Source organism: Lucilia cuprina, chromosome 6, assembly GCF_022045245.1.
Source record: "Lucilia cuprina isolate Lc7/37 chromosome 6, ASM2204524v1, whole genome shotgun sequence".
Taxonomy (NCBI): domain Eukaryota; kingdom Metazoa; phylum Arthropoda; class Insecta; order Diptera; family Calliphoridae; genus Lucilia; species Lucilia cuprina.
This window is the reverse complement of record NC_060954.1, coordinates 42018376-42039144: the sequence shown is the minus strand read 5'-3', so window position 1 is coordinate 42039144 and position 20769 is coordinate 42018376. Positions and strand designations below refer to the sequence as shown.

General features: G+C 29.6%; 7 protein-coding genes across 7 annotated transcripts; 3 read left to right on the top strand and 4 right to left on the bottom strand.

Annotated features, from left to right (window-relative positions):
• The first annotated feature begins 472 nt into the window (after positions 1-472).
• LOC111687648 (cytochrome P450 4p1-like) lies at positions 473-4356 on the top strand. The gene is made up of 6 exons (XM_023450102.2): positions 473-800; positions 869-1151; positions 1216-1316; positions 3187-3460; positions 3515-4041; positions 4112-4356. The coding sequence occupies exons 1-6, from the start codon at positions 605-607 to the stop codon at positions 4270-4272; spliced, it is 1542 nt and encodes a 513-aa protein (XP_023305870.2). The 5' UTR covers positions 473-604; the 3' UTR covers positions 4273-4356.
• On the bottom strand, positions 4283-5415 carry LOC111687650. Its single transcript, XM_023450105.2, has 4 exons — positions 5250-5415; positions 4917-5185; positions 4559-4669; positions 4283-4496 (listed from the first exon to the last, which is right to left on the bottom strand). The coding sequence occupies exons 1-4, from the start codon at positions 5385-5387 to the stop codon at positions 4349-4351; spliced, it is 666 nt and encodes a 221-aa protein (XP_023305873.2). The 5' UTR covers positions 5388-5415; the 3' UTR covers positions 4283-4348.
• Positions 5416-6597: 1182 nt separating this feature from the next.
• LOC111687646 (zinc finger protein DPF3) lies at positions 6598-11564 on the bottom strand. The gene is made up of 3 exons (XM_023450100.2): positions 10879-11564; positions 7736-8011; positions 6598-7679 (listed from the first exon to the last, which is right to left on the bottom strand). The coding sequence occupies exons 1-3, from the start codon at positions 11285-11287 to the stop codon at positions 6775-6777; spliced, it is 1590 nt and encodes a 529-aa protein (XP_023305868.1). The 5' UTR covers positions 11288-11564; the 3' UTR covers positions 6598-6774.
• An 844-nt stretch (positions 11565-12408) lies between these two features.
• On the top strand, positions 12409-13957 carry LOC111687642. Its single transcript, XM_023450097.2, has one exon. The coding sequence runs from the start codon at positions 12522-12524 to the stop codon at positions 13359-13361; it is 840 nt and encodes a 279-aa protein (XP_023305865.2). The 5' UTR covers positions 12409-12521; the 3' UTR covers positions 13362-13957.
• A 163-nt stretch (positions 13958-14120) lies between these two features.
• LOC111687639 (josephin-like protein) lies at positions 14121-15435 on the bottom strand. Its single transcript, XM_023450094.2, has 3 exons — positions 15182-15435; positions 14939-15110; positions 14121-14787 (listed from the first exon to the last, which is right to left on the bottom strand). Exons 1-3 carry the CDS (start codon positions 15264-15266, stop codon positions 14430-14432), a joined length of 615 nt encoding a protein of 204 aa, XP_023305862.1. The 5' UTR covers positions 15267-15435; the 3' UTR covers positions 14121-14429.
• Positions 15436-15800: 365 nt separating this feature from the next.
• LOC111687638 (autophagy protein 5) lies at positions 15801-17017 on the bottom strand. Its single transcript, XM_023450093.2, has one exon. The coding sequence runs from the start codon at positions 16852-16854 to the stop codon at positions 16051-16053; it is 804 nt and encodes a 267-aa protein (XP_023305861.2). The 5' UTR covers positions 16855-17017; the 3' UTR covers positions 15801-16050.
• A 1039-nt stretch (positions 17018-18056) lies between these two features.
• Positions 18057-19958, top strand: LOC111687640 (ribonuclease kappa). The gene is made up of 3 exons (XM_023450095.2): positions 18057-18296; positions 18525-18644; positions 19461-19958. Exons 1-3 carry the CDS (start codon positions 18228-18230, stop codon positions 19557-19559), a joined length of 288 nt encoding a protein of 95 aa, XP_023305863.1. The 5' UTR covers positions 18057-18227; the 3' UTR covers positions 19560-19958.
• The last annotated feature ends 811 nt before the right edge of the window (positions 19959-20769 follow it).

Genomic DNA, 20769 nt, shown 5'->3' with positions numbered 1-20769 from the left:
TTGTACTATAATGATCTGTAGACCAAATTACATTCATTATATTGGACAGTCTATACTAAAGACTTGGATCATGTGCATTAGTCCATATTTGAAACTTTCCAGTGGGGTTCAGATTATGGTCAAAATCATGTGCATTAGTCCATATTTGAAACTTTCCAGTGGGGTTCGGATTATGGTCAAAATTATTATTAATACATTAATTGATAAAAAGATTAAGGCAGTTATCGATAATTTCATATATAAAATTGTAATATTTTGACCAAATATCTCTTTAAAACATTTCTAAAAATATATAATCAAAAATTTTAAATAATTCTTTTTTATACATTTTTAAACATTCAAGATAAGAATAATAACTATATACATTTAATTGAGTGTATGTTTTTCTACAGATACATAAATATAAATAATTTTAATCAAATAAATATACCTCCAAACTAATTGTTAAACAAGTCAACTCATTCAGTTGTTAAAATGTGTTCTTAGCCATTGAAACGTAAAATTATATTACTATAGTTTAAACAAAAAAATATACATATAAGTGTAGTAAATTTAATACATTTTTTTATTAATTAAATAATATTCGAATAATATATAAATAAAAATGGTATTTTGGACTTTGGCAGTGGGTTTTATATTAATAATATGGTTGTTTAAATTAAACAAAAATTATCATATTTTGGCATTTTTTGCACCAAGAATAAAAACTACAGATGGTAGTCCAGTGGAAAATATTGCACCGCCTCTGCCGGGTAGAACTATATTTGGTAATACTTTTGATGTGGCTGGTTATGACTATGGTAAGTATTAAAAAAACAAAAAATCGGAGAAACATTTTAAATTTATCGGTTTGTTTTCTTATATATAGTGGCCACCTTTAAATATGCCCGCCAAAATGCTGAACTAATGAAAAAAACATTCACTCAACATGTTCTGGGCAAAACTATTCTCAATGTTATTGATGCCGACTTATGGGAAATTATTGCTACCGATACAAAACTAATTAAAAAAGGTTTTGTCTATGACTTTTTAGAACCAGCTCTTGGTGAGGGTTTGCTTATTTCAACCGATCAAAAATGGCATGCTAGACGTAAAATGTTAACGCCCGCATTTCATTTCAATATCTTGGGACAATTTGAGGAAATATTCAAGTAAGAGTAATGACATTATTTTTGATGATTTGTTTTGAGTGATCACAACTTCTGTTTAATGCAGAGAAGAAAGTCAAAAGTTTGTAAAGGAATTGGAAAATTTGAATACCGATGAGGTGTTATTGGATGAAGTTATACCAAAACTAACTTTAAATGTTGTATGTGGTAAGTAATAAGATCCTACATAAGATTATAGATTATGTAGACTACATCTAGACTAGTCTTTGGTTCAGGCTAATTTCTTGATAATAGTCTCGAGTATAGTTTGTAGTATATAGGTGCTACCAATACCAGTGGTCTTACGGGTCTATAAATTGCCTGATTATTGCCTGACTTAGTCCATAAATTAAAATGAGGTATAACCAGAGAACCACATAATCTTTTACTACGGTTGGCCAGTTGCCCGCAGGACTGTGTCAATTGATTGGCGTTCCTTTGGGATCCACGTAGTGGCTGTGGTTTAAACCCAAATTCGCGGGAAGAGTAAGTGGCGGTTAAAAGACTGATGTAAGGTAAAGTCAATATTTTGGGATAAGTTCGGTGCTGTTGCCGAAAACAACATATACCCCACAAAGGAGTGACTGTGGGACTAAGCCTTGGGATGAATGAGGGGTATGCAGGTCTCACCCATCCGTTTACCTATAATAAATGTATCGTATGTTTTTCTCTTATAAATTTGTCGGATAAATGAGAAGTGTGCTGGGTTGTCTGATGATGGATGAAAGGTATCATATACAAATTATACCATTGGATTTTTCTTCCTTGTCCAGATATGTTCAGAGTAAACTCTGCTCATATCAGAATTACCACAGTGTGTCCCTGTGAGTAAGAACAAAGTCCTCGGCTTATTTGATGGATTCGTACTTCGGTCCACTGGTTACGTCTATAGGTGCTGTTGCCGAATCAACAGAGCCCATACCATATGCGTGGCTGTAAACGTTAGAGATGTTTTTACATCTCTAGTTAAGTAAAGGGACAGCAATGGTCAGATGTTAGATAGCTCAAGTACTCGAGCAAAGTGCTTGTACATGGACCGGCTCAATCCATGTACAAAAATTGCAACCTGCATGTAAGATACACAAAAGGGCAATGGTGAGTTGTTTACTTTTTACTCACCCAGTGGATGAAAAAGTACCACCGTGAGATAGGGCAATAGGCTAGGTACTCACGTAAAGCACTTCGACTTCATGTCCAGACTGTAGTGTAATCTATGGTTCATACTATAGACTAATCTATAATTGGACTGCAGTCTCATCTTTTGTCCAAACTGTATTTTAGAATATAATCCAAAATCCATATTCCAGAATATAGTGGAGTCTTAAGTAAAGATTAAAATCTAATATATAGTGCAGACTGTAGACTAATTTATAGTTCAGACTATAGTTAAAACTATAGTACAGACTGTAGTCTTTTATATAAGTCCAGACTATTGTCTAATCTATGGTTTCTACTATAGATTAATCTGTAGTCTCATCTTTTGTTCAGACTGTAGTCTAATATATAGTCCAAACTTCATACTCCAGAATATAGTCTAGTCTTAAGTCCAGATTAAAGTCGAATATATTGTGCAGACTGTAGTCTAATCTAATCCAGACTATAGTCAAAACAATAGCACAAACTGTAGTATTTTATATAACCTGGATTAGGCTATAGTGTAATATATACTCTAATCTATAGTCCAGACTATAGTCAAATCTATACTATATAGTCTTCAGATTAAACTATAGTCTAGACTATAAATGAGCCTATAGTCGAAACTACAATCAAGACTATAGTCTAAACTATAGTGCAATACATATACTCCAGACTTTAGTCTAATCTGAAATCCAGACTAAAATCTTATATATATTGAAGTCTACTCTATATTATACCCTAAAGTCCAGATTATAGTCGAATATATTTTAGCACAGACTATAGTCTTATTTACAGTCAAGTCAAAACCATAAATCTAATATATAGCAAAAATCATAGCCTAAACTGTACTTAGACTAGAAAAATTAACGTCAGATATCTAATTTCAATATCTAATTTTCAGAAACTGCTCTGGGTGTTAAATTGGATAATTGTTTAAATGGCGATGAGTATCGTGAAAGTTTCAAAGTTTTCGAAGAATGTTTTAATAAACGTGTAAATACGCCACATTTGTTAGTTGATTTCATATACAAACTGCTTGAGGAACATAAATATACACCAGCGATTAAAATTGTTCACGACTTCTCCAGTGACATAATTAAGAAGAGAAGACAATTATTCCAAGAAGAGTTAAATAAACAAGTCGAAGAGCAGTCCATAGAAAATGATAATTTTGAGTAAGATTTACATAAATTTACAAAGTTAATTTTTTTATTTAGTTACTTTTAAAGTTTCAAGAAAAAACGTTACGCCATGTTGGATACACTTTTGAGAGCCGAAAAAGAAGGTCTTATCGATCATGCCGGCATTTGCGAAGAAGTTGATACATTTATGTTTGAGGGTTTCGATACCACTTCTATGGGTTTAACTTTTAGTCTTATGAATCTATCGCTGTATCCGGAAATGCAAGAACGTTGTTATCAGGAAATCATCGATAATATTGATGATTTCGATAATTTGGATATATCGAAATTGAATAACCTTAAATATATGGAATGTTTTTTAAAAGAAACTATGCGTTTATATCCCTCGGTACCGGTTATAATGCGAGAAGCTGTACAGGAAACTCATTTAGCAAATGGTCTAATATTACCAGCAAATACATTTATTTCAATACATATCTTCGATATTCATCGTAATCCAAAGCATTTTGAAAATCCCAATACATTTGATCCGGATAGATTTACTCCGGAGAAATCGGCTGGTCGACATCCTTATGCATTTTCGCCATTTAGTGCTGGTCAAAGGAATTGTATTGGTATGTAGTAGAAGAGAATCTATTTATCTATCAATAATCTAAAATAAACTTTTTACTATACTCGTTTTAGGTCAAAAATTCGCCATGCTAGAGATGAAAACACTACTGGTCCATGTAATCCACAAATTCAAATTGTTACCTTTAGTTGATCCGGATAAATTTGAATTTAAGACCGGCATTATAATACGTACCAAGGATGAAGTTAAAGTTAAATTAGTTAAACGGCAATAAGTGTATTATTTTGTTTATATATTTTTATTTGTGTTATTGTTTGTAAATAAATTTACATTAATTTTATGAATTTCTACTAACCTACTTTTAAAACTTTTGAAAAAATATCCAAAATTGATAAATTGCAGTCATAAATGGAACAAGAATCCCCAGAGCGACCTAATTTTTCCGCTTGTAGAAAATTTTGGGATTCTGCTGATTTTAAATCGCTGGAAGTAGAAGGACTGAAGATTTTGTTAAATAAAATAATTCTCAAAATTATTGGAAATGTTTTTGATTAAAATACCTGAAGAAAATATGGAGTAATTCACCATAAACATCAAAATGCCGCATAAATTGTAAAGCATTTGCTTCACAAATGGCTCGCAAGAGACATTCTTGGCCCTTATATCCTAAGCTGGTAAACAAACATTTGAAAGAAATATTTTCAGTATAGATAGATAGATAGATAGATAGATAGATAGATAGATAGATAGATAGATAGATAGATAGATAGATAGATAGATAGATAGATAGATAGATAGATAGATAGATAGATAGATAGATAGATAGATAGATAGATAGATAGATAGATAGATAGATAGATAGATAGATAGATAGATAGATAGATAGATAGATAGATAGATAGATAAATAAATACTCACCCATTTAAACGATGTATTATAATATCGTAAATATCCCAACGAAGTTTAGATTTTTTCACTTCCCTTTTAAAGGATCTTGCATTAACAAAATTCGGATCTTGTTGTATTTTAACATTATTATAAAGTTTATCATTTTTATATTCGGGAAAATAAGGATTTTCACGAAATACGGTCTCGTTAAAAGGCAACCAAAATTCAGCCTTTAAGACATAACCAATAGTTAAGGATTCATAGGTTAAATCGACCGGTATACCAATGCCACCAATGAACTTTAATTATAGGGATTTAAATAAATAAAAGGTTGTAAAAAAAATAGCATTTACTTTAACTAACCTGATGTCTAGTTGGTGCCTGACGAGGAAATATTAGAAATCTTTTATTTCTTAATAATTTTGAAGTGCAAATTACTTTGTAATTCACAATGCAAAAGAAAACTATTATTATTGTTTGAGCGACTATTGTTGTCTTCATGTTAAAGGTTTGCAAATAACTGAATAAGAATTTTAAAAAAGTAACTCCAAATATTAAAATAAAAGAAACAATTGACACAATAGCTGGAAGAAGTCATTGCTAAGTAATTAACATATTGCTAAAAAAATATCACAAGTTTTGTTTTTAGCTATTTACTCAAATGGCCTGTTCTTAAACTTACTTAGCATTGAGTGAAATTATGAGCTAAAGAACCTCTATTAAACAGATATAAAGGGACTATTCCGGTAAATGGGAATGTTGCCAGCAAATACTAGGTAATGTAAAAACCAAAGAATAAATGTAAAAACTTTCACTACTTTTTGAGTTGTATTTTTTTAAACTTTTTCATTATTCAGTTGATTCAAAACTGAATTGATGTTCATTGGGTTAAAATAACAAACAATAAGCGCCGTTTAAGGGTTAAAAATTTTGGTGAAAGTATTTGTTTTTTTATTTTCTTATTTTTTAACAAAATCCTCAATTGTCTTATTTCTTCTCATGGATAAAAAGCAATATTCTTGTAACAATTTCCATGGTAGTGCTTCAAGTAAAAAAGACAAGTTCAATTCCAAATCAATATGTTTTAATTTAAGCAAAAGCGTTAAGTTTCAAAACAATGTGGACATTTTTAAATTTACCGATTCTTGGAAGGTGCAAATACAAAAATGCCCCCTCAAATCCGAAGAAGATCAAGTGAGATCGTATTAATAAATTATGTACTTAGAATAACACGCTCATTAACACTTTCTTACCAAACTAGGCCAAAAGACGCTTGAAACAAAGGAATTACTAAGATGTTGATAAAACGCAAAGAAAAAAAAACAATAAATTTATTTATTTTTTTTGTTATTTTAATGATATTTTTAGTGGTTTATTATGTTTGAATAGAAATTACAAGGGTATTTCCTTAAGAGGATGATATTGCTTAATTAAAATTGAAAAAAAATTAAAAAAAGAACACAAAATCTAAAATGTTTTAAAAGCTTACAACTTAACCACAAAAAAAAATACATAAGAAAATAAAATTGAGATTACAATGTAAAAGAAATAAAATAAATAAACACATATTGAAAAATGAGAATACTAAAGGGAAAAAAATACTATCCTTGGCTTTATGGACAAAGGAAATTTAAGTTAAAATAAAGGAAATACAAGTTGTACTTAAAATATTGTAAATGTGTATGTGTGTGTGTGTACTTTTACAAAGCTGCCATGGAAAAACTCACTCAAAACACATAGGCGGTTCTTTAAACTTACGTATTAAAACTTAAAATAAGTGTACAAAAGACCAAAATTAAAAATTTAAAAAAAAACATAAAATAAATGTTTTAAATTAAAAATGAATATCATTTCATAATTTACTTTATGCTGGTTTCGTGTTAATATACTAATTATTATCGCCTTTATGAAATTCCTCCAAACACAACTTACAACTCCAAGAACCCTCCGGTGGTGTAACCAAAGGTGGCGATAAACAATACATATGATAACCACGATCACAATCGTCACAGAACAATAATTGATCATCATTATCGGAAGTACCACAAATGGAGCAATATTTGCACTCAATACACTGCCAGCGATAACGTTTAACCGATATTATCATATTCGGAGTGAATTGCAAACATGAAGGATGACCGGAACGGCCACAGTCAGAGCATGATACCAATATTTCGGGTAAATTGGTTTTCTTATTCTCACGCTGATCGCCCAAACAGAAATCGCAATAGGGAGAGGGCTGTGCAACTTCACGATCATTGGAACGAACTTTAGTCTTGGCACCAGTCTTTTGGGGGCTAGCAGTACTTGCTGCCGGCGGTGCCGCTGATGTGCTGGCAGTAGCTGTTGTGGTAGCTGTTGCAGCAGCAGCTGCTACAACGGCTGCTGCAGCAGCTGCGGCCGCTGGTGGTGCTGCCACAGCACCAGACGAATTACTATCGGTTGGTAATCCCATTGAGGCGTCTGTTGCATGACTCGATGAAGAATTGTCAATTTGTGGTGGTATTGAAGTGGATGTTGTGGCTGTTGCAATTGGGGGATTGTTGCTTGATGGTAATGTTAAACCTGGCTGAGAGGAATCATCGGTATTTGTTATGGGTGAGGCCGAGTTGGAATGGTTTATACTGGTTGCAGCAGCACTAGCAGCCGCAGCTACCGCGGCAGCAGCAGCAACAGCCGCAGCACTAGTACTTCCTGCAGCTGAACTAGAACCAGCACCTCCACCACGACGACGTCGTGTAGGTTCACCAGTACCATCACCATCAGCATTAGAACCACCACGGCGACGAGTGCCTAGAATAAAAGTGTAAATAATTTTGTTTCTATAAATTATTTGTTTTTAAACTTACCACCGCCTTTACGTCCTCTTTTTGGGGTACCATCAACAGATGTGTTACCTTTACGCCAACGTGTACCACCTCCACCACGTTTACGTTTTCCTCTTGTACTATACGATTCATCGAAATCATTGTCAGACTCAAAATCATCTTCAAAGTCATCTACATGATGGTGATAGGACATTTCCATATCCTCATGAAACCATCCATCCTTTTCGGCATTGGCATGAGAATCTTTGCTATCATTATCGCCAGAGGCACTCATCGAATTGCCATCGGCAGTTAAAGCTTTAAAAAAAGTTATTAAACTATTATTAAGGAATAACAAGTAAGTACCTTTTCCAATACTTTTATATAAAATTCCTCAAAATGCATGAAAAAGTACTTTTTACTACTTTTTTTCAAAAAACATTGTAAGACATTTCTAACGGTATTTTTTAACATCAAAAACTATAATTAAGCGTTAATATCTTTATATTTATAAATTTTTTTTAAAAAGCTACATTTTCTACTACCTTTTTGTCTAAAAATTAATAAAATTACAAAAAAGTACTTTTTCTACTACTTTTTTAAAACATTTTTTCTGAAAGTACTATTTCTGCTACTTTTTTACAAAAAGTTTAAAATTGCAAAATAAACTATAGTTAACAATATTCTTTTTAAAAAGTTACAATTTCTACTACTTTTTTGCTTAAAAATTAATAAAATTACATAAAAGTACTTTTCCAAAAACTACATTTTCTACTACTTTTTTAAAAAAGTTTTGCAAATGAAATTTAAAATAGTTTTTCAATATCAGCAGCTTAAACTAAGTTAAATACATAAAAAGTAATTATTTTCTGAAAGTACTATTTCTGCTACTTTTTTATAAAAAGTCTAAAATTGTAAAATAAATTATACTTAACAATATTCTTTTTAAAAAGTTACAATTTCTACTACTTTTTTGCTTAAAAATTAATAAAATTACATAAAAGTACTTTTCCAAAAACTACATTTTCTACTACTTTTTTAAAAAAGTTTTGCAAATGAAATTTAAAATAGTTTTTCAATATCAGCAGCTTAAACTAAGTTAAATACATAAAAAGCATTTTTTCTGAAAGTACTATTTTTGCTACTTTTTTATAAAAAGTTTAAAATTGTAAAATAAACTATACTTAACAATATTCTTTTTAAAAAGTTACAATTTCTACTACTTTTTTGTTTTAAAATTAATGAAATTACAAAAAAGTACTTTTCAAAAAACTACATTTTCTAATACTTTTTTAAAAAAGTTTTGCAAATGAAGTTTAAAATAGTTTTTCAATATCAGAAGATTAAACTAAGTTAAATACATAAAAAGTAATTTTTTTCTGAAAGTACCATTTCTGCTACTTTTTTATAAAAAGTCTAAAATTGTAAAATAAACTATGCTAAACCGCTTTCTTTTTAAAAAGTTACAATTTCTACTACTTTTTTGTTTAAATATTAATAAAATTACAAAAAAGTACTTTTCCAAAAAGTACTTTTTCTACTACTTTTAAAAAAAATAGCAAATGACATTTTAAGTAGTTTTTCAATAGCAGCAGCTTAAACTAGGTAAAAAACATAAAAAGCTATTTTTTCTGAAAGTACCATTTCTGCTACTTTTTTATAAAAAGTGTAAATCTGCAAAATAAACTAAATTAAATCGCTTTCTTCTTAAAAAGTTAGAGTTTCTACTACTTTTTTGTTTAAATATTAATAAAATTACAAAAAAGTACTTTTCCAAAAAGTACTTTTTCTACTACTTTAAAAAAAATAGCAAATGACATTTTAAGTAGTTTTTCAATAGCAGCAGCTTAAACTAAGTAAAAAACATAAAAAGCTATTTTTTTCTGAAAGTACCATTTCTGCTACTTTTTTATAAAAAGTGTAAATCTGCAAAATAAACTGAATTAAACCGCTTTCTTTTTAAAAAGTTACAGTTTCTACTACTTTTTTGTTTAAAAATTAATAAAATTACAAAAAAGTACTTTTTCAAAAAGTACATTTTCTACTACTTTTTTAAAAAAGTTTTGCAAATAAAATTTAAAATAGTTTTTCAATATCAGCAGCCTAAACTAAGTCAAATACATAAAAAGTAATTATTTTCTAAAAATACTATTTCTGCTACTTTTTTATAAAAAGTCTTAAATTGTAAAATAAACTAAACCACACATATAAATATAAAAATAAATAAAGTACTTGTTCAATATCAAAAACTAAAACTACATTTAATTAAATAAAAAGTACTTTTTCTACTACTATTTACGAAAAATTGTTTCAAAATACATAGTAAGTAGCTTTACATTATCCCCAATAGAAAATTTTTAAAAATACATAAAAGTACTTTTTTGTTAAAGGTACCTTTTCTACTACTTTTCTTTAAATATTGCAAAAGAAGTTTAAAGCAGTTTAAACTAAAAAAAATCTCAAACTGTTTTGAAATGTGTTAATAATTTATCCAGAAATCCATACGACGGTCAAGAAAAACATACAATTGCAAATTTTTAGTTTCCTTGATTGTTATTCTAAAACAAAGTCCCTGAAAAACCAATCAAATAAGAATGATAATAAAGGGAGCAGTGACCTGAATAAGTACTTACTACAATTTATTGTTAGTTCTTGCTGTAATGTTTACATTTCTTAAGTAAACATTGAAAGAAAATACTAAAAGTAAAAACAAACTTATCATACAAAGAAAAACATCTGTAAAATGTATATTTGTATGTGGGGAAATGTTACATGGCAAATTAAAAGATACAGAATTTTTTATTATAACAACAACAGCAGCAGCAACAAAATTATAAATCATGTAGGAAAAAAACAATAGTAAGAATATAAATCACAACAACAAAAGTAAAAATATAAAATTGCACAAGACAACTAACCAGCCAGCCAACCAACCAACCCATTAAACCATCCACTACACTACACACATGCACATTAGCGCACACAATCTTAACCACCCACCAAGGGGTGGCTCTTACAAATTATATAAAACAAATGCAAAATAGTCCACCCAAACTAAGGTAAAAAATTAACTTTTAAGAAAATTATATAGAAAGTCAGATCCAGGGTAGTTAATGAACCAAATAAATGGAAACAAAAAATTATGCTTCTTTTAGTATCGATTTAATTTTTGCCAGAAATCTTACCTGCATTTTCATTGTGATCACGTCCTGATGTTCCAGCTCCCGTTGAGGCTGTGTAGTGATGATGATGATGGTTATTCGATTCCCGATACTGATAGTGGCGATAACTGTGATGGTGATTGAGTAAATATTGTCGTTTTGGCTTACGCCAGCGATTTGAGGGATATGTATAGATCTGTCCCTCACGAAAACCAGGCATACGCTGTTTTTGCTTTACAAACAGGGCGCAGTGGGTCTGTGCAACGCCTGTCTGCGGATCTAAAAATGGCATACGCAAACGACGTTCTATACACAGACGAGTATTGTAGTTTTCACTATTTTCCAATATTTCCTTGTAGGCAGAATCATTTAGAAAGTTTTGTATTTTCTCGAAATTATTAATATTAACAACTTCAATTTCCGGAGCCGACATGTTGGCTGCTGATGTTTCCACAAAATTTTAAGGCTTCCCTTCAAGCCAACAATGTTCAATGTAGAAAAAACAAGTCTTTGTTGTATATGTATTTTAAAACACTTTAAAGCCTAAATTAATTCCTTCGTTTACATCAAAAATGCTTATATCTTTATATATTCCATTACTTTTTTAAGTTTTTATTAATACTTTATAGATTTTCTTTTAAATATTTATGAGTTTATAGAGATTTTTCAACAAATATACGTTTGATTTGCATTTTTTGCAGACAAACAAGTTTTTTTCTCGATTCTCTTTTACGCTCAGAGCCCTGCGCCGACAAATGTTAACGCCGTTTAACAAAAAATTATCGGCTGCGTCCTACAATCGAATTCAAGCCGGCTAGGTATAAACCTAAGTTTTAGAAATAGAATCCGAGAGATTAAGAAAAGTGAGATTTGAAAGTTAATACTTTGAAAATTGGAATTGTCAACCAGAGCATTAAGTTTATTAAAATTATCTATCAAATCTAGTCCACAGATATCTTTGAAATCAACAAAAAAAGAAATATTTTTAAGCCCAATAAATTAAATTGTCAGCGTTGTTTGTCAAATATTTACTACCCACCTATAAGACCTGTTTCACACTGGGAAACTTTTGATTTTTATTTGTGAGAGAAAGAGGAAGAAATATCAACCATCTTATTCTTTCACACAGGTGAACCAGGTCTAATTTGGTTTTTTATTTGCACGTCAAATTTTGATATCTAATAACATATCTAATTCATGAATCATTTACGAAAAAGTTACTTATGGAAGTGGACTTTCTAAGGAAGGTCCACTATAGACTAATCCGAAAACTTTTAGCAAAATAATTTGTTCAAAATTTGTAATCAGTTTAAATGGAGTTTAATAAATTAAGGGGCAGATACTAAAGTAATTTCTCTGAATGCTTTGTATATATAAAAACCACTTTTATACATGGGAAAATTTTTTATCAAAAACTGTGTTATTATATTCTTAATACAGGTTTTTATTTTGATCATTAAATAGAATGGATAAAAATATTCGAATATCTTAAAATTCCCAACCCTGTTGCTTACACTAAAAATACAACGGTGTTTGTGGAATCCATTATCATTTTTAGAAAAATTTTGTGATTTGTTGTTTTTGGGCGTGGAGCTGCACAAAAATATTTTTTAAATTAAATTTCATTCGAAAACTACACAAAACAATTGGAAATAAAGGCAAACATCATGGGAGCCAGTAATCGTAATACACGAATAGCTGTTGGAATCTCAGGATTTGCATTTTTGCTCTTTGTAATAGCATTTGCAACGCCCTATTGGTTAGTCACAGACGGACGTCTACAGAATCCTCGTTTCACCAATTTGGGCTTATGGGAAGTGTGCTTTAATGGCTTCCAAGATATACACAGATTCTATGACACACTCTTTACGGGCTGCATGTGGGTATTCGAAGAGGAATACTATATTATACATGATTTTCTGTTGCCTGGCTTTTACATAGCCGTACAAGTGTTTGCTACCCTGTGTTTTGTTATGTGTTTAATCGCCCTACCACTGACTTTGTCCTTCCTGCGTACCTCGCGTGATGATGACCGTTATGTATTCTTGCTGTTGACTATAGGTTCTTGTCAAGTGTTAGCTTCTTTATTTGGTTTCTTAGCAGTGGTAATTTTTGGTGCAAAAGGTGATTCTCGTGATTGGATGCCTCATTGGCAAAACAATGATATGGGCTGGTCATTTGCTTTAGCTGTAGTAGGTGCCGTCTTCCTGTTACCCGGCGGAGTTTTATATATGATTGAAGCTAGGCGTGAACGTTATAAGCGTCTTAATGAGATCAGTAACCGTGAAGCTATAAGTGAATATGGTGGCGATGTTGACTACTATCAGCATGCTGCTCAACAAGAACTGCAACGTCAACAGCAGCAACAACTGCCACCACAACAGGTTGTACAATCTTATCAAGCACCTGAAACTAGCAGACCAAGACGTCCCCAACCGGGTCATCGTACACCCACAGCTCCTCCAACGGTGGCTGTTATTGGCGGTGGCATTCAAACTGACATATAGATCCAGAGTACGTAAGTAAAACGTATTATTGTCCAAACATATCCGTCCAAAACGCATCACACATTTGCTGCAATAAGATCATAACTCAAAATTTAAAGATTTTTCCATATTTTTAACATTATCCAACAAAAAAGTTTAAATTTAAACAACTAATGAATCTCTTTCTATAATCTTCTTAAAAGTTTACTATAAACCACGTTAAACTCTTCAAACCCTTCTTACGCGAAACTTTATGCTTGAGTTATGACTTTAGTAGCCAATGAAGCGACTTGTATTTGTAGTTTTGTTTTTAATTTTGTCCATTTTTTTGTCATAGCTATTAAGTATTTGTATAGTCTAACTCGAAATTTGTTATTATCCGAATATTTTTGAGGCCTTAAACGAAAAGTACTGTATTTTACTGGTATTGCCTTTTATATACATTTACATTTTAACTAAAACATGTCCAATATTTTATATAGCATGCTATATTTCCTCTACAATTAAACCACATTCCAATTTTTACTAGACGATGTAAGTTTAAAATTGTCATGTATTTTGCGAATCAATAAAGTATGTTTTTTTTTACAAATTTTTATGAAAAACATTTACAGAGATCTTCTTTGGTTTTTATTAATAACATTTATAAAAGAATATTAAATGAAATATTAGTTATTTTATTTAAGAAATATCTAATTCATAGTTTTTATTTTTCTTAAAAATATGTAGTTTAATCTTTTTGACCCTCAACAATAATTAAGTTTTAATTCCGTTCAAACATATTTTGTACATTATTTTTTTTTTATTAAATCTATTTATATATTTTAAATATATGCTAAATCCATTTTTGTGCTCAATAATAATAATAAAAAACTTAAACTTAATTACTAACAATTTAAACACATTCACCCCAAGTTTTAATAAACGAAACTTTACAAGTCTTTAAACAGTTTCTTTTAATGTGTTTTGCCAGCATTTTAATAAATATCCAGACTAGAGTCTTTGTTTCTTTCATAACAGTGAAAAATTTGATATTACAACCTAAAAAACATCTTAAAATTTATGTTTAGCACCCAAAATTTATACAACTCATGACACATGACCATTCATTGTAGTGGACGGTAGGTCAGAGGATGAGGATTTGTTTGTATCTTTTAACCATTTCTTTGGCGCATCCGTCTCATTGGCACTAGATTCGATTATAACGAATAATTCCCGATCATTGGCTTGTAATTGTTGTCTCAAATAAGCAAATAATTGTTGTTCTGTTCCTATACATTCGGGCATATGCAGCTTAGAATCTAAATTATAGTATTTTCCCTCTATGGCACGCACTGCTATCCAATGTCTTTTGTGCAAAGGTAGTGTTATAAAGCCGAATTTGTAATCCGAAGGTACATTTAAAATAAATCCAACAATAACGCTCAAATCAATGCATTCAGGATCCCTTTAAGAAACAATATATTATTTATTTTTAGAAACGCAGCAACCATATATTAGTCTATAAACTGATACATAGATTAGTTAAAAGACTAGTCATATCAATCGCCTAATCTATGGATTAGTCTAAAAGACTAGTAAGCTATCCTTGTACTTACTTGCGCTTGTCAAACCAAGCTGCCTCACAGTTGCGTAGTTGCAACGCCTGCATAATTACATTGATGTCATAGTTACCCAAACCCAGCATCGAACGGTGAGGATTTAACCATACATTAGGATTTAGATTCGTGCATATCTGGTCCAATTGCTCTTTGGTAAATGCCTGACGAGCTAAATTAAAGAAAATATGAAATTCATTAATTCCAAAACTATCACTATAAAATACAATAAACATCACGTACATTGAAATAAATTGTTTAATGTATGCAGAGCGCAAAGCTGACGTGTTTGTCTCTCATGATAAACTTTTGGATTTGCGGAGGGCATTTTGCGAAACACCTCTTTTATTTTAAACTTATTTGGCTTTTAACACAATGTAATTAATTTAGAAAATTATAAAAACAATTTTTAGTTCAATTCGATTTCTATTTTTTATATTTTTTTTGACAACAACAAAACAAGTGTAAAAAAAGTGCATCAAATTTTGTTCGCTCAACTTCAGAGACTAACGCCGTCAATAATTAACGGCTGAGGCGGTTGACAGTAGAAATTTCGACGTCGGCATAAAATTATATGATTTTAAATGTTTATCGATATTGAATGAAAACGGTACCGCACCCGTTATCAGAAGAAATTTTTTTTTTAAAAATCGAACTTTTAAATCGCTCAACATTTAAAAAAAGCGTTAAATTTGAATTTTTAATCAGAATATTTCTTAACATCCTCTTTTCGATGTATTTTTTCTTACAGATAACTTTTATATATCTTTGGTCTTTTTACAACTGAATTAACAAACATACGGACATAGCTAGAACTTTGTATGTACTTACTCCTCAAGGGTATAAAAAATCATAAATTTTTATTATTTTTTTCTTCTTATTTATTGGGATAGCGAAGGACTTTGGTTATATATATTATGCGAATAACTTAAAATATAATATACATATGTATGTGTGTGCTTAGTCCAGAATAAAAATAAGTTATATCTGATTCAACAGATTTCGAATAATTTTCCTGGACTTGTTTATATAAACTAATTTAATCAGGTTAAAGTACAAAATTTAAATATAATAAATATAATATTTTTAAAGTATTCTTGCATTGTCTTAATTCACACTTTTTCATACGTAACTACCAAATGTAAGAAATTGTCTGGATAACTTAAGTGTTCGGACATCCATTGAAGATGAGTATCTTCGTGAATGTTAATGCCATGAGTACGAATGCCAATTGCTTTTCGATTAGATGTAGATAATTCATTCAACAAGTCTCTGACTGTTTTCTTTGTTCCACTTTCCAATAATGGTGATATAAGTTTCTGCATGTAGTTAGTATCCTCACTATAAAATCGTACTGGAACATGTCTAAAGGTGTCCAAATCACCGCTGGGTTCCATAAGTCTTCTATTAACTGCCCAAAATTGATCAAACTTATCGTTAACAATACCAATCCATAACTGATTATGTTCCTTCTTTTGCATCGATGATATCACTTGACCTCTATGTTTAAGAACATCAGCTTCCTTTAAACATGACATAAAATATGATTCTAACAAGTCTTTTGAATCAAATTTGACCAAAACATCTTCGGGAAATTTTGAGAAGTGTATGGTTAAACACCATGGTTGGCTATCGTTATCAGTTTGTAAATCATGTAGAATTCCTATTGGATAATGAAGTTTTAAAGGTATTCCATTATAATCAAACCAAACAACACCATCTTGCTGGTCAGCTGCTATAAAGCGACTAAAGTATTTCTTGACTTTGTCAGTAACAAGTGGTAAATAACTCAGGCGAGAAGCCATTAAATAAAAGTTTTCCGGCTGTAGTCCAACAATTTCGTCCGGATCAGCTTGAAATGATAGTGCAATTTGTCCTTCCCAAATCATACGTAAAACTTCGCGATCATATGCCATTTTTAATCTTTTTTATGTGTCCTATTAGAAAAGAAGTCAATTTGGACACAAATCACAAAATATAAGGCGAAATAAATGTTTTATTATTAATTAATTTGTAAAATATTATTATTTTGCTAATACTTGTCTTGTTTTTTTTTTAACAACAAAACATCTTAATTTGACAGAATGTATACAGTATGTTGACAGGGATGGAAAACTGTGTACTATTGTTATCGAAAAATAATACTTCCATAATTTCTAATAAACGCAAAAGGTAAATCTATCGATAGTCTAATAAACGCAAAAGGTAAATCTATCGATAGTCCAAAGCCTAGCCTACAAGCTAGTATATATACTAGCCTATAGTCTAGTAGTCTATAGTAGTGTCTATAATCCAGTTTGTAGCCTAGTATATAATCTAGTTTATAGTTATGTCTATATTCAAAGTCTATAGTTTAGTCTTAATCCTAAAGTATACTCTCAATAGTCTAGTATTTGTAAAAAGTTTGTAATAGTTTTAGTATTTTGTAAATAGTCGACTTTTCGACTTTTCGACTTTTTCCGACTTTTTTCGACTATTTTCAACTTTTTCCGACTTTTTCCGACTTTTTCTGACTTTTCAAAAACAATAGACTTTTTGACTATTTTCTATTTTTTCCGACTTTTTTAGATTTTTCAATAATTTTACTAAATATTTACTAAATATTTTAATTCACGATAGCTTTTTTCCTAAATGTCCATATCCATTTCAAATACCTTTTCGTTAAAAAGATTCAAACGTGAAGACACATCTTCGTAACTAATTGTATATATATTATAGTAAAACTGTCAAACTCCATACACAAAAACTGGTTTTTGACAACAAACTGCTAAATTTTATATATAAAAAATTTGCTAGTTGTTCTAATACGTTTATCCTATGTAGATTAGATTTGTCAACAACAAATTACTTATACAGTGTTGGTAAGTGTAAACATAAAACAGGATCCACATATGAACAAGGTTGCATTTAACATTTTTCATAAATTTTTAAAAATATTTTTATTATTATCTAAAATTCTACATATTATTTAAATTACTATAATTGGCTAACAAATTATATAAAAATTTTCATAACTAATTAAGAGTAATTTTACAATTTTTAATAAAAATATTTATTTTTTTTTTAATTTTTACACTTTTTCCACAACATACGATCCACCACCAACTTCATGCATATTTTTTTAGTAAGAGAAGAACTGTCACATGATTTTCACCTGACTGACATTTTTCTTCGCGAATTTCTTCAATAAGTTAAACGACGAAAAAAAAATAATAAGGATTTTCCCTTTGGAAAATTATAGAAATTCAAACGAAATTTGTTGGTCTAATTAAAAGAAAACAACATCAAAATGAAAATCTGTGGTCCTAAACTATCCCTCTGTGGCTTGATTATCTCCGTTTGGGGTATTATTCAATTGGTAAGAAAAGAAGATATACAAACATAAAGAAAACGATGAAACAGAAATAAAACTGGTGACTGGTAAAATACGAAACAATGGCGTATATAAGAATTTCTCTATGCATAATAAAAATGATAAAAGGGGTGGAGACGAGACCCTTAAATTAAACTGAAAAGTGCATTTTATGGTGTTTTTTTTACAATGAAATGTTTTGAAATGATATTTAATTGTTTTTCCTTTTTTTAGGTTTTGATGGGTTTGTTCTTTTACATTCACAGCGTAGCCTTGATTGAAGATTTACCCATTGAGGAAGAGTATCACAGCTTGGAGGCTTTCTATACAGATGCCAATGCTGCTTATAATCAGGTATGTTTAAAGTGATGAAGTCATAATTTATTAAGAAATTGGTAATAAATTCATATTGCCTTGAATATTTAGTACTTGTACATGTTGATATAGTGACCTTGAAATGCGGGTCTATATGATTTTCTTATCGTGGATTTTTTTACATACAGACATATGTATTTATATGTTTGGGCTTTATCATTAGCTTGCTAGTGTTTTAAACTATTCCTAACTTTTATCTTTTTTTGTCGGATGTTCTGCAGTGATTGTATACATGGTAGACATGTGAATCATATGCATTTTTGTTAAGTTATAGGGTCATTTGTTTAACAAGCCAATAGACTAGTTCATGGATAAGTATAGACTAGTTAATAAACTTAAAAATAGATTCATTTATAGACTATACCTAATAGACTAGTTTATAGACAATTTAGAGACAAATCCATAGACAAGTCCTAACTCGAACTAATAAAATACAGTCCCTTGACTAGACAACAGACTAGTCCATAGTCTTGCTTATATAATAAACATTAGAATAGTCCATTGAGCAAACAATGGTAGTAAACAGTTTTAAACCTAATATTAAAGGTACTATTTATTAAAAAACATTTACATATTTCATGTTTGCTTCCACTCCATAGTTTCAAATGCTCAGTAACTTAAACAATATTAGAAAAGTATCTTATACTAAGCAGCTCGTAACCCAACAACTTTATAATCATGTCATTTCTGAAAACCTCTTCCCAAACCAACTTTTCATACTTATTTGTAAATGATCATTAGAAAACTAAATGATGTTTAATAAATTATTTAATAACTTTATTTTTCTTCTTCTAGAATGCCTACAATTGTTGGATTGCTGCCTGTATTTATGTCTTGACTTTGTTGCTCTCTGCCCAACAGTTCTATGTCAACAGTAGAGTAACTGCCAACTAAATAACATAAACTCAAAACTATAAAACAAAATAATCGTCAAATGCACATCCTTTTTCTATCATGCCAACCTGCAGTGTTTGAATGAAAATCAATTTACACAAATCGAACATCATCATGGAATAGTTTGAATTTATAGTCGTCGTTTCTTTTAATAACAAAAGAACTCTTGTGCTCAGGTTGGAAACAAAAGTTTAAAAAAGCATATAGACGTTTTTAGTTGCAATCACCTCTTCTCCAACAAATCTAAGCAGCAACATTTTGAAACCACCATAAGATAAAAAAACAATGACGATCATCATTATTAGTTAGTTTTACAGCAACAGCAAAAACATCTTATTAAATTTCTTTATGATTTCTTTAAATTCAATAAAAAAACATGTGTATTTTTTTATTAACTAATCTTTAATTTGGTAAATTCTTAACATGTTTTAGTTATTGTTTAATATTGTTTTTCTTTTTTGTGTTATTTTCATTTTCTAAATTAAATGCATGTGATTTTCTTTCTATTCTACTCAAGAAATTGAATAAAACTCAATTTAACATTCCTTAAGATCGTCATTGCTTAGCGTCCTAATAATCATTATTGTCAAAGTTTTCAAAGTATTTTTTTTCTCTTTAAGTTAATTTGTTTTAATTTTTCATATATTTTTTTTTTGTTTAATTAATTTTAGTAATTGTTGTTTAAAAAAAGAAAAGAAAAACATTAAGAAAAGATGTTTAAATTTATCTACAAAAATATACTACAAACACAGTTTTTCTGTTTTAAAATTATTTCAAAAACATGTCTTCATTATTTGAAAATAAAATAATAAATTTAAAATTTAATATAAATTCTTAAAACAAAAAGCTATTGTAAAATTTTTTTATATGAAAAAACCAAATATATATTTATCTTGTTTTCAAATATGTATTTGTACTTGTGTGTGTGTGTATTTTACAAAAATTTTACAATACCATTTTGCTTTAAAATTTTTGTTAAATTTTGTTTTTATTTTTTAATGTTCATCAACTGTTAAAGAACAAACTCCGTTTTCATATCTTTTCTTTGCAGAGAGATAAATGTTTATGTATATTATTTTAAGCGTTAAATAGTAAATCATTAAATTGTATAATTACTGGTGTATATTCAATAACATGAAATAACTTTAATAAAAACTATATATATTATATATACATACAAACAAATAACAACAACAACAAAAATTATTTT

Coding starts and splice junctions, on each gene's coding strand:
- LOC111687648 (XM_023450102.2), top strand. CDS start 605: ATGGTATTTTGGACTTTGGCAGTGGGTTTTATATTAATAATATGGTTG. Junction 801..868: donor TGTGGCTGGTTATGACTATG/GTAAGTATTAAA, acceptor TCTTATATATAG/TGGCCACCTTTAAATATGCC. Junction 1,317..3,186: donor AACTTTAAATGTTGTATGTG/GTAAGTAATAAG, acceptor TCTAATTTTCAG/AAACTGCTCTGGGTGTTAAA.
- LOC111687650 (XM_023450105.2), bottom strand. CDS start 5,387: ATGAAGACAACAATAGTCGCTCAAACAATAATAATAGTTTTCTTTTGC. Junction 5,186..5,249: donor AGGCACCAACTAGACATCAG/GTTAGTTAAAGT, acceptor CTATAATTAAAG/TTCATTGGTGGCATTGGTAT. Junction 4,497..4,558: donor TTACTCCATATTTTCTTCAG/GTATTTTAATCA, acceptor CAAAATCTTCAG/TCCTTCTACTTCCAGCGATT.
- LOC111687646 (XM_023450100.2), bottom strand. CDS start 11,287: ATGTCGGCTCCGGAAATTGAAGTTGTTAATATTAATAATTTCGAGAAA. Junction 8,012..10,878: donor TGATCACAATGAAAATGCAG/GTAAGATTTCTG, acceptor CTTTTTTTAAAG/CTTTAACTGCCGATGGCAAT. Junction 7,680..7,735: donor AAGAGGACGTAAAGGCGGTG/GTAAGTTTAAAA, acceptor CTTTTATTCTAG/GCACTCGTCGCCGTGGTGGT.
- LOC111687642 (XM_023450097.2), top strand. CDS start 12,522: ATGGGAGCCAGTAATCGTAATACACGAATAGCTGTTGGAATCTCAGGA.
- LOC111687639 (XM_023450094.2), bottom strand. CDS start 15,266: ATGCCCTCCGCAAATCCAAAAGTTTATCATGAGAGACAAACACGTCAG. Junction 15,111..15,181: donor ATTAAACAATTTATTTCAAT/GTACGTGATGTT, acceptor TCTTTAATTTAG/CTCGTCAGGCATTTACCAAA. Junction 14,788..14,938: donor GCTTGGTTTGACAAGCGCAA/GTAAGTACAAGG, acceptor TGTTTCTTAAAG/GGATCCTGAATGCATTGATT.
- LOC111687638 (XM_023450093.2), bottom strand. CDS start 16,854: ATGGCATATGATCGCGAAGTTTTACGTATGATTTGGGAAGGACAAATT.
- LOC111687640 (XM_023450095.2), top strand. CDS start 18,228: ATGAAAATCTGTGGTCCTAAACTATCCCTCTGTGGCTTGATTATCTCC. Junction 18,297..18,524: donor TTTGGGGTATTATTCAATTG/GTAAGAAAAGAA, acceptor TCCTTTTTTTAG/GTTTTGATGGGTTTGTTCTT. Junction 18,645..19,460: donor CCAATGCTGCTTATAATCAG/GTATGTTTAAAG, acceptor TTCTTCTTCTAG/AATGCCTACAATTGTTGGAT.